General features: G+C 44.5%; 1 protein-coding gene across 1 annotated transcript in view; it reads right to left on the bottom strand.

Annotated features, from left to right (window-relative positions):
• Positions 1-4,743: 4,743 nt before the first annotated feature.
• The window catches only part of rbfox3b (RNA binding fox-1 homolog 3b), a gene marked incomplete at its 5' end in the record, with an annotated part of 48,255 nt that continues 40,164 nt past the window's right edge, over positions 4,744-12,834 (bottom strand). Inside the window, 1 exon segment of the mRNA XM_079745729.1 lies at positions 4,744-4,938. Within this exon segment, the coding sequence (XP_079601855.1) occupies positions 4,936-4,938 (3 nt within the window). The 3' untranslated portion in view covers positions 4,744-4,935.

The raw sequence follows: 12,834 nt of genomic DNA, 5'->3' as shown, positions 1-12,834 counted from the left end.
CTCTCGAGTGCTTTATAGCTACAAAGGGAGCGAAGGATCCCACAGAGCCTGCCATGTTGCCCCGATAACCTAGAACAGGCAAACAATCGATATCGTACCCTAAGGACCCTAATACCATGATACTTGGTGACTCGATGCTGTCGTAGACGACAACATCATTTTGGACGTCCCTACTGGCACCTCACAGGCGAATTCAGCGTCCATAGCTTCTCCTACGTCGTTGGAAACCGAAGGGTTTTCAGTGGGTTACAATCTACAACCTCACCCCTAGATGGCACTAACTACACACTGCAGCTTTAAGACTAGGGTCAATATAAGGCCATAGAGATCGTCTTTAAAGATAAGTGGTAAACCTAAGAACGATAAAGTTACTCATAATTCCTTGCTTATTCCATTAGATCGGCAGAACAGCAGGGAGTAAATAAGTTAACTGAGTGCATTTCTTGTAAAGACGGCCTACAAGCTTGAACATTTGATTGTCCAGGTTCTGTTGAAGCATTGTACTTGTTGTATATTGTACTGGTTCCGCCCCCCCCCCCCCCTCGGTTTCGAACGAAGACCGACTTTATGTTTTCATTCGCTGGGGAATTCACTGTTTGCGGAGAGCGTCCTCGCTCCGGTTGGCTAAGTGGTTGTCTTGGCGACAGTTTGGGCAGGTGCATTCCATCTTGTGGCAAGACGAATGGGTTGAGGAGTCACTAGCTCCTCCCAGTACGCCACCCGCCCCTTAACACCACCAACTTACACACACACACACACAAACACAGACCTGCATGCACACTCTCTCCTACACACACACACACTGCGCGCTCTTGCACACACACACACACACACACACACACACACTGCGCGCTCTCGCACACACTCTTTCAAACACACACACTCTCTCTCAAACACACACACACACAAACACACAAAGTCAGAGACACAGACACACACACAAACACACACACACACACTATCCGTCAAGATGAAGTATCACGGGAGCAGGGATCTGAAGTAGACAAGTTTATTAATGATAATAATGAGGCTGATGAAGATGATGATAATATTAATAATTAGTCATAATTATAATAACGTTAATGCCATAATAAATATAACTCTTCATCTGAAGCACATAAGAGAAGCATAGAGAACAGAAAAACACAAAGGTTTCAGAGCACAGAACCAGGGCAAGGGGACTGCTAGAGGCTTTTCAATATATCACTTTCATTTTTTCAATATTTTTAAACTTTATTTAACTGGAACATTTACAAAAGGAGAAAGAGATAGATTTTAAAAAATCCTTATAAATAAATCTGTCATTATAGAACAAAATACAAGATTTTGGGGAGGAGTTGGAGAGGGTGGGCGGGGTTTGGGGGAGGGGTCTGTTCCTGGAGGGACTTTGGGGTTTGAGGTCGGGGGGGTTCAGAGGTCAGAGTGGGGTTCGGCGGAGGGGGGTGGGGGCGTATTTTTCGTGGAGAAGGGTCAGAGATCTTTTTATGTACAGTACAACGGTAATACAAAAACAGCGAGACTCACACGGTGGAAGGGGGGTGGGGGGCTGGGTCAGGAGGTGGGTAAGGTGGTTCAGAAGAACTTCAAGGAAATAAAATGTCATTACATCCCCCCCCCCCCACACACACACACACACACTCTACACATCACTCTCTCGTGGTGTGTGGGGGGGGGAGGTCCTAATTACAACGACCGCCCCGGGGATACGAGGTGGTCCCCAATCAACGTAAGAAAGAAAACGGAAAAATTAAAAACAGCAACCAAACCGTGGAAGCCTTCGAGCGTACAGGAAGCTGACCGTTGACGAATGGAAGTTTAGTTTGATAAGGATAATGAGCCCTGATTCAGAGGAAGGTATCAGACCTGAAACAGCGTGAGGTTATTAAAGAGTGAGGATAAATTGTACACATAATAGTATCATTGTAGCGTTTGTAAAGGAAGTGTCGAGGTTCTGTCCAAGGGGGGGTAATCGCTGTTTTCACAAACACACACTACCCGCTAATCCGCATACCCTGAACTCACCAGGTTGTGCTTCACCCAACCCCCCCCCCCCCCCACCCCCATAACTCTCCCTGTGATTCAAGTTTTTCTTCGAAGAACTTCACTTAAGATTTCAGTTGTGTTTTTTTATGTAGACCAAAAGTCGCCCACCAGTGAGGGAGGGAGGGGCGGGGGCTTGGGATTAGCGTAACAAGCTATAGCTAACCGCGGCGCTCTCAGACACTGCTCTGGCCCGCCTGCCTTTAATTAGCGCAGCGCCAGCTTACTCCACAACTTCCAGCGGGTCTGACGGGCGACGGTAAGTAGGTCACGTCAATGTTGCACACGGGGCCGGCACCGCCGCCTCACCTACCGGCGGCGAGCCTCTTGATCAGAAAAGCAGAAAGCAGCGATGCGATTTCACTCCCGCTTTGATTCCAGCGGAAGATGAATCAATATTCATGAACTTTTATCTCCCGACGCGACTACCTTGCCTCCAATTTAGCGCTGAATGTGTGCAGGAGCTCCGACGCAGTCGACTGACGGCGGGGCCGCGTCGAGTCCGACTCGTCTGATAACTGCTTACGTTTTTTTCTGTCACGTGGATTGCAAAGGTCTACGTTTGATTGATCTAAAAACATCGGTGGGTCGGCCACTGTCCTGTTTGTTCAGTGTGTGTGTGCGTGTGTGTGTCTGTTTGTGTGTGTTTTTGTGCGGGGAAGGTCGGTTCTCACAGACACAACCATCACTTTCAATTAAAGATCACAGAATCACATGTTACAGTATAAACCAGGACTGGACAGTAGGAAAGAGGGATGGGGGGGGGGGGGGGGGTCTGATATCTATGTTGGGGGGGCAATAAAAGACAACGGCTTGCTCTCCCAACCTCCCTACTCCCTGACATCACCACAGCCCATAGAATAGATATGTATATATATTTATATACAGAAAAAGAATACATACTGGTGGCTGGACACCCTAGACATTAAAGTACATTCAAAGAACGGAACCAACATTCTTGTCTGAAACACACGTTTACAGTGACCTCCCTCCCCTTGATCGGAAATCCTCTGTAGTTTTTTCCAGTTTTTACCCCCGAAATTAAGAACCGAAAAAACAAAACTTTTTTTTTTCTTAACTATTTCAAAGTTTTAGTGCTGCGAAAAAATCACACAAATAAATACTTTCCAGAATACACTGACAAAACAACAATGTTATTAACTGACGTATTTTTTAGCCCTCGTCTCATATTACCAGTATGTGGGCACGACTGTTCTTCTAAAATATGAAATCTAGCGGCAAAGTCTATAGGCCTCAGGCTAGTTGTTTTGGTTATGCACCTGCTGATGTACGTATTACAATGGGATTATTCGATTATACTTTACTATTTAACATGGACGACGTAGTTCCTCGTGCGGCATTCTGGGTAGTTTTTATGCACCATGGGAGGTTATTTGTGTCTGTGTTTTTTCTCTTTTTTCATTTCTTTCTTTCTTTCTTTTCATTCTCTCTGTCCGTCCGTTAGTCTGTCCGGGGGCTGCAGAGCCCCCCGTGCCCCCCCCCCCCCCCTCCCCTCCTCGGTTCTGCAGGTGGAGGTGGAGGTGGGGTGGAGGAGGAGGAGATGGAGGAGGAGGAGCAGGAGGAGGTGGTGGTGTCTCATGGGGATGGAAGGGGAGAGTGGAGGGGGGCCGGGGCCAGGGCCGGGGGGGTTGTCTTTGTAGCAATGTCTTACTAACCCCGCCCCCCACCACCACCACCACCACCACCACCACCACCACCACCACCACCACCACCACCCCCACCCATCTCCCCACCTCATCAGTTCATCCACTGTTGTAAACGAGTGACAGTTGCGATTGGCCAGAAAGGAGGAGGAGGAGGAGATGGAGGAGGAGGAGGAGGGGGCGAGCTGTCAGGAGGAAGTGACATCATTACAGTATCCACAGGAAGTGGTTAACAGTAGCATCTGCCTGCAGGAAGCCAGGGTTGGCGCGGCGCCGCGTGGTGGAAGGAAGGGCCCCCAGGAAGGGCCCCCAGGAAGGGGGGTAGAAAAGGTTGGAAGAAAGAGAGCGTTGGGCCAATCAGAGCGACCGAACAGGGCCGCGCAACGGGACGATTACCTGTCAATCACCTCCCCACCCCGCCCTCGCCGCCTCCCACTGCAAGAGGGGGGTGGAGGAGAAGGGGGAGGGGGGAGGGGGGGTTCATCGTTAACTCCGCCCCCCCCCCCCCCCGAACCCCCCATTGTCGTCGTCCCCGGCAACCATCCTGCTGTGAAACGCACGCTGTCCGATGTCCAACGGTCGCAGCGGTGTGTGCCGTAGAGAGAGGAGAGGAAGTGCTCATCCGCTCCTTCCTGTACGACAGCCAATCAGCATCGAGGGCGAACTGTTCATCTCTCACCATACCAAAAAAACGTGAAAACAAATAAATGAATAAATAAACAAAAACATAAAAACATATTTGTACATATATATATATTACCGATTTATACACATTTGTTTTAGTTTTTTTTTTTAACCATTGTAAATCACAAAAGTATAGAAAAATAAAACGTTTTATAATAACGCAACACTTAATTTTTCTATCTATCTATCTCTAACTATAGCTATCGTCTACATCCACCCGCCCCCCCTCTTTCGTTCTCTCAGCTAGCCAGAAAAAAAGGTGTCCCCCCGCCCCTCACCCCCTCCCCTCAGTGGAAAGAGGTTTCATTCGGTCGGTCGAGTGGGTGGCTGGTGTGACTCAGCGGCTGTCGGTTGGTGTCCAGTTGTCCCCTCGCCAGCCTCGGTAGAGTGACCCCTTCCTTGTCCTCTCTCTCGCTTCCTTCCACGTCTTCTTCATTTCCTTAAAGCTAGTTCGTCTCCGCTCGTCGTAGTTTTTGTTTGTTTTTTGTCTTTTTTCTCATCTGTGATGTCCATCAATACTGAGTAGTACAGCTCTTCCATTTTGTATTTACTGGAAACGGGGAGAAAAGAAGGGAGAGGGGTGAGCACACAGCATTAGTAAGAATAGGTCTAGATAGTTATGAACAATAATCATAAAAATATCTGTTTGCCAACAGTTGGTGGCGCCCCCTTTTGGTGGGAGGTCGGCTGAGGTGAGTGCGGTTAGGTAACTAAACAAGCGAACATGGATGGAAACTACTCTTTGAACAAACAGTTAACCTATGATTGATCATGTATGGGTGAAGACACAGCAGCACAGTGAGTTCTTATACTTTTATCTTAAGTCATATAAAGTTCAGCAGAAGTGTTAGCTCAGAAGAGTAAGCTAAGGAAAGTTAGCTCGTTACAACTGATGGAAGCACACAGAGGGCGGTAAACAAACACGCGATGGAAGTCAAAAACACAAACAAACAAAATGGAGAAAACTTGACATCTGAATAAAAAAAAAAAGAGAAATTCATTCACAAGTTTCCATGCAAAATGTGCCAGTTAAAAACAGAGTGTGACGGAGCCAGACAGCAACGCTCCGAAGCAGAGACCAGGCTTGCAGGCAGCATGCTCACGAGGCAGGCTAATTGCATCGTGGGTAAAAGATTGAGAGGGCCGAGGGACGAGAGAGAGAGAGAGAGAGAGATAGAGAGAGAGAGAGAGAGAGAGTGAGCGAAGAGAGGGAGAGGGAGATAGAAAGAAGAGAGAGGGAGATAGAGAGAGAGATAGAGAGAAGAGAGAGAGAGGGAGATAGATAGAGAGACAGAGGAGTCCTAGCCTTCATCATGGCTACTGGCTAACTCAGAGAGATTCCGCGGCTCGTTAAGCTTCACGTGAAACTTAAAGAGACTTTTATTTTGGAACCTGACTTTGTAGTTCCCTAACCGTATGGCCATCGCAAAATCTCTCTCCCTTTCTTTCTTTGTCTCTCTATCCTTTTGTCTGAGTCTCCCCACCAAACTCTATGCATCAACTCTCCCCCTTTCATTATCTTGATTTCTGTCAATCCTAATCCATCCCTTCCTCCATCTCTCTCTCTCTCTCCTCGTGCTCGTCTTTCTATCTCACTTTGTCTCTCCATCGTTTTCCCTCTTCATGTTTCTCAGCTGTCTCTATCCCTGCTCTCTCATTCTCTCTGATGTGAGGGAATCTCTAGTCTTGCTGCTCTTGATTTTCCAAGCTTGCTTGCTAACTAGGGTCCAAAATAAACACTGTTCCATCTCAATGGAATATCTCTATCACTTTGCAAGAAGCCGCAGACATACTCCTCACTGACAGCGAGGCCCAGATAAGTCATGGAGATGGGCGGCAATATATAACAGATGATTGAACTTATTATATAGCTGGATTCACTGAACTGGCATTTTCTAATGAAGTCTCATAATATGGTCTCATGCAAGTGTCACGGTCTGATCACAACATTCTGACCTGAATCAGAATGAGCACAATCTGAATAACAATCAAATTTGGAATAACGATATGGAAACGTAATCAGAAATATGTCATTCGGAAACAACAGGAAACAAACGTGATCAGAATGAGTGAATTCGGGAAAAAACGGTATGGAAACGTAATTGGAATGATCAAATTCAGAATGACTGTATGGATATGAAATCTCAATTACTTGATTCTGAGCAAAAATAAACTTAATCAGAATGACTGAATTTGGAGAAAAAAAAAAGTAAACATAATCAGAAAGATCAACTTAAGAATAACGGTATGGAAATCAGAACAGTCAATTTCGGACTATGGGTTCGTAATCAGGGGATAGGTGAATGGAACAGCATTATTGGTAACATGCAGCCATTCCCAAAGGCAGAGACAAAGTTCATACAACTGCTTTATTCTCACAGTCAAAACAATTAGGTTAGATATGTCACATATATCGACGACAAAATGTTATTTATGAATGAAGAAGAATAAAAGCAAAAACATTAGTCCCTACTAACGAAATAGGAGGAACAAATTAAAGAAAAAAATACTTTCAGACAATATGTATTCTCATTATTATAAATTTCATACAGTTCAATAACAATTGATGCTGTATTGAAGATCCACATATTAACTTAGTTCATATATGAATACATATAAAACAGTTACTTTGATAGTTGTGATATAATAGTGAGTATTATATACATTTAAATGTATTTACAGGTACTTTAAATTTTGCTTTTGTTTTTGTATTGTACAAATCTTTTTGTGTTTATTAATACATATTTTTCAGCTTATCAGGGCTTAGTTCAAAAATCTGCAGAAATTAAAGCAATGTTTTGCCTAGGCTTTATGTAAATATCCTAATGATGCAAAACTTTTTTGTAAAATGCAAAAAACACTTTTTATTTTTGCAATTCGGTGTATGCCCTCTAGACCAGACAGAGGGCTGGTTGCATACTAAGCTGGTTATGAAATATTACACTAATGTCTTGCAGTCAATATAAGTTAAAATCTTCTTCTAAACATAGATTTTCTTGGCTTTTTTAATAAAAAATGCCCCTTGATAATCTTGATGAATATGTCATGTTAGATTTTTACATGTAATATCTAGAACAGTTCAGCCATGATAAGCGTACACGCTAGCAGTTCAGTTATTGTAATTTTTTCTTGTAAACAGCAGCCTGACCGATGCAGGTACACAACGATCAACAGATGTCAACATCCGCTCACTCCTCCCTGTTAAAACACAACTAGTGTGTAGCACAGCCTCTAATAACACAACTTGCATTTAATGTAGCCTGTAATAACACAAACACTGTAGCATTGAATACCATGACTAGCATGTAGTGTAGCCTGTAATACTACTACTAGCATGTAGCGTAGCCTGTAATAAAACAACTAGCTCATAATTTAGCAAGTAATAACACACCTAGCCTATAATGTAGCTTGTTATACCACTACTAGCATGTAGCAGATCATGTAATAACACAACTACTAGGTAGCATAGCTGTAATATCACAAATAGCATGAAATGTATTATATAATAACACAACTTAAGTAGCATGTAGTGTAGCCTGTAATAAGACAACTAGCAACTAGCATGGAGCGTAGCTACTGTAATAACAAAACCTATGGAAGATAGTGCTGCATTTAAATTGTTTTGAACACACCATCAAATTAATACTAATGCTAATACTAATGCTACTGTGTACAGAGTCTAGCAGCCATAAACCCCCACTCTTGAAGTGTTTTCTGGGGTGCATGGAGGCCATATCTCTCCACCTCTTCAGGCCATTAAGGAAGTCATGTACCACATTGTTTAGCATCATGTTACTACATCGGAAAGTGAGCGATGACATCTGGAGCTGTTTGCTTGTAATTGCAAAAGACAGCATATTAGCACGACTCTCTCTCGCTGTCTCTGGGTTATGTCTACTGAAAGTTTAACACATATAAAAGTACATGCACACACATGCACATGACCAGGCCTGTGCTCAAGGCACACACGCACCACACAAACACACACACACACACACACACACACACACACACACTCACACAAACATACACAAACACACACACACACACACACACACATACACACTCACACACACACACACACACACACACACACACACACACACACAAACATATACACACACCCATACAACCCCCTCAACCCACACACATTCACAAAAAAACGAAGTACACATCTTTGAGGAATAAATAAAAGTGAAAATCTGTTTCATCGTTTTATAGGAGTAATAACTGACACGCACATAAATGCTACCATAAACCTCACATCAGAATCTCTTACATATGCATAAACCAATCCTCCCCTTTGTCGGAACGGTAAAACTTATATCACTAGCGACACAACAATCATTGTGTCACCATTGGCGGAGGGGCTATACTTTACATTACATTTTTTATTATACATTTGGCTCTAGAATTAACCTCCGATCCAGAAGTTTGACAATGCTAGTGCCGAACTTCTAGGGGGGAGAGTGCACATCGCCAGGGCCAAAAACTATTCAGGGCCAGAGGCAGAGGTACACTGTGTTCCCTACTTTGCTACAGATGTATTCTTCCAGAGATAAACAGGTTTCTAGAACATTAAGACCTACGCATAATCATATATATGTATATATATATATATATATATATATATATATATATATATATATATATATATATATATATATATATATATATGTTTATATTATTGTGTATTCCACTGAACTGTGTAGAGTTTATACATAATACACAGCTGATGATTCTCATAACATAAGTAATACCCTCGGAGCTCAGCGGTGAAAAAGTCCTGTGCCATTTTAGGGAATATGCAGACAAATTAACGGTCCTTTAGTTAAAGGGCCCCTATGTGTTGTTGAAAAGCAAGGGGTACGATAGATAGATCAGTATGGATCTATTCAGCCTGTGTAACGTCACTAGAGGGTCCATTTCAAAACTGTTTCTAATAGCACATCATGGCAAATAACCTTGACACGGTGAAATAGTGGCCCTTTAAAGGCATCTGATAGATTTGATCTATTGCTGTGTGATGTCGTGTGCTATGGGTTCGTCTCGTCTGGCTCTATCATGAGGTTAAGGCGGCTAATGGAGTCCCGGGGAGCGACCTTTCACCTTCAGCCTGGAAGCCACCCCTGGGTTCCACCCACCTAGTGCGTTGTGTTATTACGTAACTCAGTGTGTGTGTGTGCGTGCGTGTGTGTGTGAGGGTCAGGTGTGTGGTAATCACATAGGAAGGGCCATTCATCGAAGTCACATCGCATCATTCAAGAGTGTGAGCAGCAAAAGGTGACCTCTGACCCCCTTCAAACCCCCCACATGCCCCTACACCAGACAGCTCAACCCGCCAGCGCCACAGAATACAGCTCCACCATGGGGGGGAGGTCTCAGCAAGACGCCCTCTCCTCTAGAGACTAAGAGCCACCAGGGGTCGGGCCCTCACTCACATTGATGTTGTTGTTGTTGTGGTTTGTTGTTTTAACAAATTTGTGGTCATTGGGTTCAGAGATTTAAAGGGAGACCAGGGAACGGCCTCATATGCATGTTGGGGAAATTTGCGACAAAAATCAAAGAAGAAGGTTGGATGGTTGACATCAGTGCTTATCGGTCCTTGTTCCTCCAGTGGTCCAGGTAAGAGGACTCAAAGGAGGAATGCATATAAAGCAGCCCTCTCTCATGATAGAAAACCGCCAATCTTGAGGGTTCCCCTTTCAGACTTAACATAACCGACAGTGGTCAAAGCTAGGTCCTTTTTGAAGGCCACTCAAAATTTGGGCTCCAAAAACCTCCCATGTGTAGCATGTGTTTTAAGACAGAGTGTTCTGAGACAGAAGGCGGCGCCTGGCATGAACACCTCTGAGCATGCACCATGCACGCAGTTAGGGTTACATCAGGGTTCAGGGTGGCACAGCACCCATGTACAGCAAGTCAACAAATGCAACAGGTGCATCATCAAACCAACGGAAATAAACAAAGAAAAGTTGATAAAAACCATCCTGTTTGAAAAATGAATAAAAAGCAACAACATGAATCCAGCACAAGACCGATGACGTCATCAAAACTGGACGAGTGGAGATTTCGTCCTTTTGGGAATGTTCCCTTGTGCATGCATGTTTGTGTGTCTGTATGTGTGTGTTTGTGTGTTTATGCGTGGGGATAGGGTGGGGGCAGGTGCGTGGGTGGGTGGTAGGGGAAAGCTTGGGGGATAGGTTTTCACTGCAGTCAGGTAATGTCTGGGATTCGATTAGATTCTAATTGGCTGTTAGGCGGGGGGGTTTAGTGTCTCTGTGTCTTTCTCGGTTCTCTGCTTTTCGTTCTGTTAGTAGGGTGTGAAGCGACTGTACCCTCCTCTGTACAGGCTAGCCTGCAATATCAAAGATGAAAAACAACCAATCAATCACTAGCCAACTGACAGACTTTTTAGTAGCATGGTTTCCCTTTTTCACCGCAAATTTCCTTCCCTTTCCTCCGACGGTCATGAGTAAAGGTGTACGCAAGCATCGATCCAATCATATGTTTGACTTTTTTGGGGGGAAGAGGCCAGGTGTGATTTGCAGAATTGAGGGTCTGTTTCGGGGAACGGCTTTAGAGGGAAGGGAGACTAAGGTGCTTGGAGCATTAGCCTAGCTACAGCTAGCCCTCGAGAGAAGCTTAGTTGAAAGTAAACATCGACGTTAGCTTGGGTAAAGCTAGCCGACAACATTAGCCTAATAAACTCTAATCTTGGTAATTAGAATATCTAAAGTAAACCTTAACCATCAACTCAGCTAAAGCTAAACATCGGCATTAGCTATGTTACAACAATAATCAACATTAGCTTAATTAAAGCTAATAATCAACCCAAGAGTAATTAAAGTAAACTATTGACATTAACTTAAAAAAAGGTTATCTTCGACCTTAGCTTATTTAAAGCCAAACAATAAAGACATATGAAAGAAATATATTCATGTCAAATTAACCACTATGTTTAGGGGCCCTGCATCGACTGTTTTTAAAGTACAAAAGTTCAGTATAAAATTGCAAATTATAATATACAGTAGACACTGCATGAGGAATGACAGTGTGGTGTTTATGGGGCCGTATTGTGAGAAAACACCCCTTAAGGAAAGGGTTTCTCAGCCTTTAACAAAGCCAGGGAGCTGTCGGGGGGTGAGTTCAAAGGGTTTTAATCAGGATTCCTTTTAAGTCTTACGGGCGCTCTGCTGTGCAGCCTGCAAACCTCCACAGGACGTCTTCCTGCTCCATGCACTGGTTATCTGACACACACACACACACACACACACACACAGAAGGGCGCATACGCATACCACAGACAAACACACACACATAGGCACACACACATACCCACACTCACGGGTGCACATGCACACACACACACACACACACACACACACACACACACACACACACAAATATGGACATGTTCACACACAGACACAAACACACTCACAGAAACACACACACACACGCACGTGCATAATTGCGTTGCCGCACATTCGCACACATGCACCAACACACATACTCACACACACTTATTTATATGCATGTTGCTGCTCACCGGCTGGGCTACAGCTGGGAGCCTGGGCATGCTCGGGAGGCTAAATCCGAGACCTTCAAAGGCTAATTTCCTCAAATTTCAGGGAACCCTTTCGCTTGTTCATCCGTATAAAAACACATTTGTAGGCTCGGCGCGAGCAAAGGGAATTTCACGCAACCTCAGAGGAACTAATTACACTATAGCTTTTAAAATTCAGAGCTCATTCATCTCTGTTGCGGAACTATTAATCAAACATGATTAAAGAATTAAGACGCCAAACTGCTGCGTCTCCCTCGGCCACGAGCGGTCTAGCTGATGTGGCCGCTGCTGCTGCTGCCCAGTGCTGACTCCTGCTCACTCTTTAGTAACCCTGCTCACTCCTGCTCACTCTTTAGTAACCATGTACACTCCTGCTCACTCTTTAGTAACCCTGCTCACTCCTGCTCACTCTTTAGTAACCCCACTAACTCCTGCTCACTCTTTAGTAACCATGTACACTCCTGCTCACTCTTTAGTAACCCTGCTCACTCTTTAGTAACCCCACTAACTCCTGCTCACTCTTTAGTAACCATGTACACTCCTGCTCACTCTTTAGTAACCCTGCTCACTCCTGCTCACTCTTTAGTAACCCCACTAACTCCTGCTCACTCTTTAGTAACCATGTACACTCCTGCTCACTCTTTAGTAACCCCGCTCACTCCTGCTCACTCTTTGGTAACCCAGCTTACTCCTGCTCACTCTTTGTCAACCCTGCTCACTGTCACACACTGTTAGACCCCTCTAACCTACCCCCCCCCCACACACACACAGACCCATACACACAGACCCCCCCCTCCCTCACACACACACACACACACACAAACACATAGACTCACCCAAACACACACAAACACACACACACAAACACCCCCAATC

Source organism: Pollachius pollachius (assembly GCF_949987615.1).
Source record: "Pollachius pollachius genome assembly, chromosome: 11".
Lineage (NCBI taxonomy): Eukaryota > Metazoa > Chordata > Actinopteri > Gadiformes > Gadidae > Pollachius > Pollachius pollachius.
This window is presented reverse-complemented; position numbering and strand designations above follow the sequence as displayed.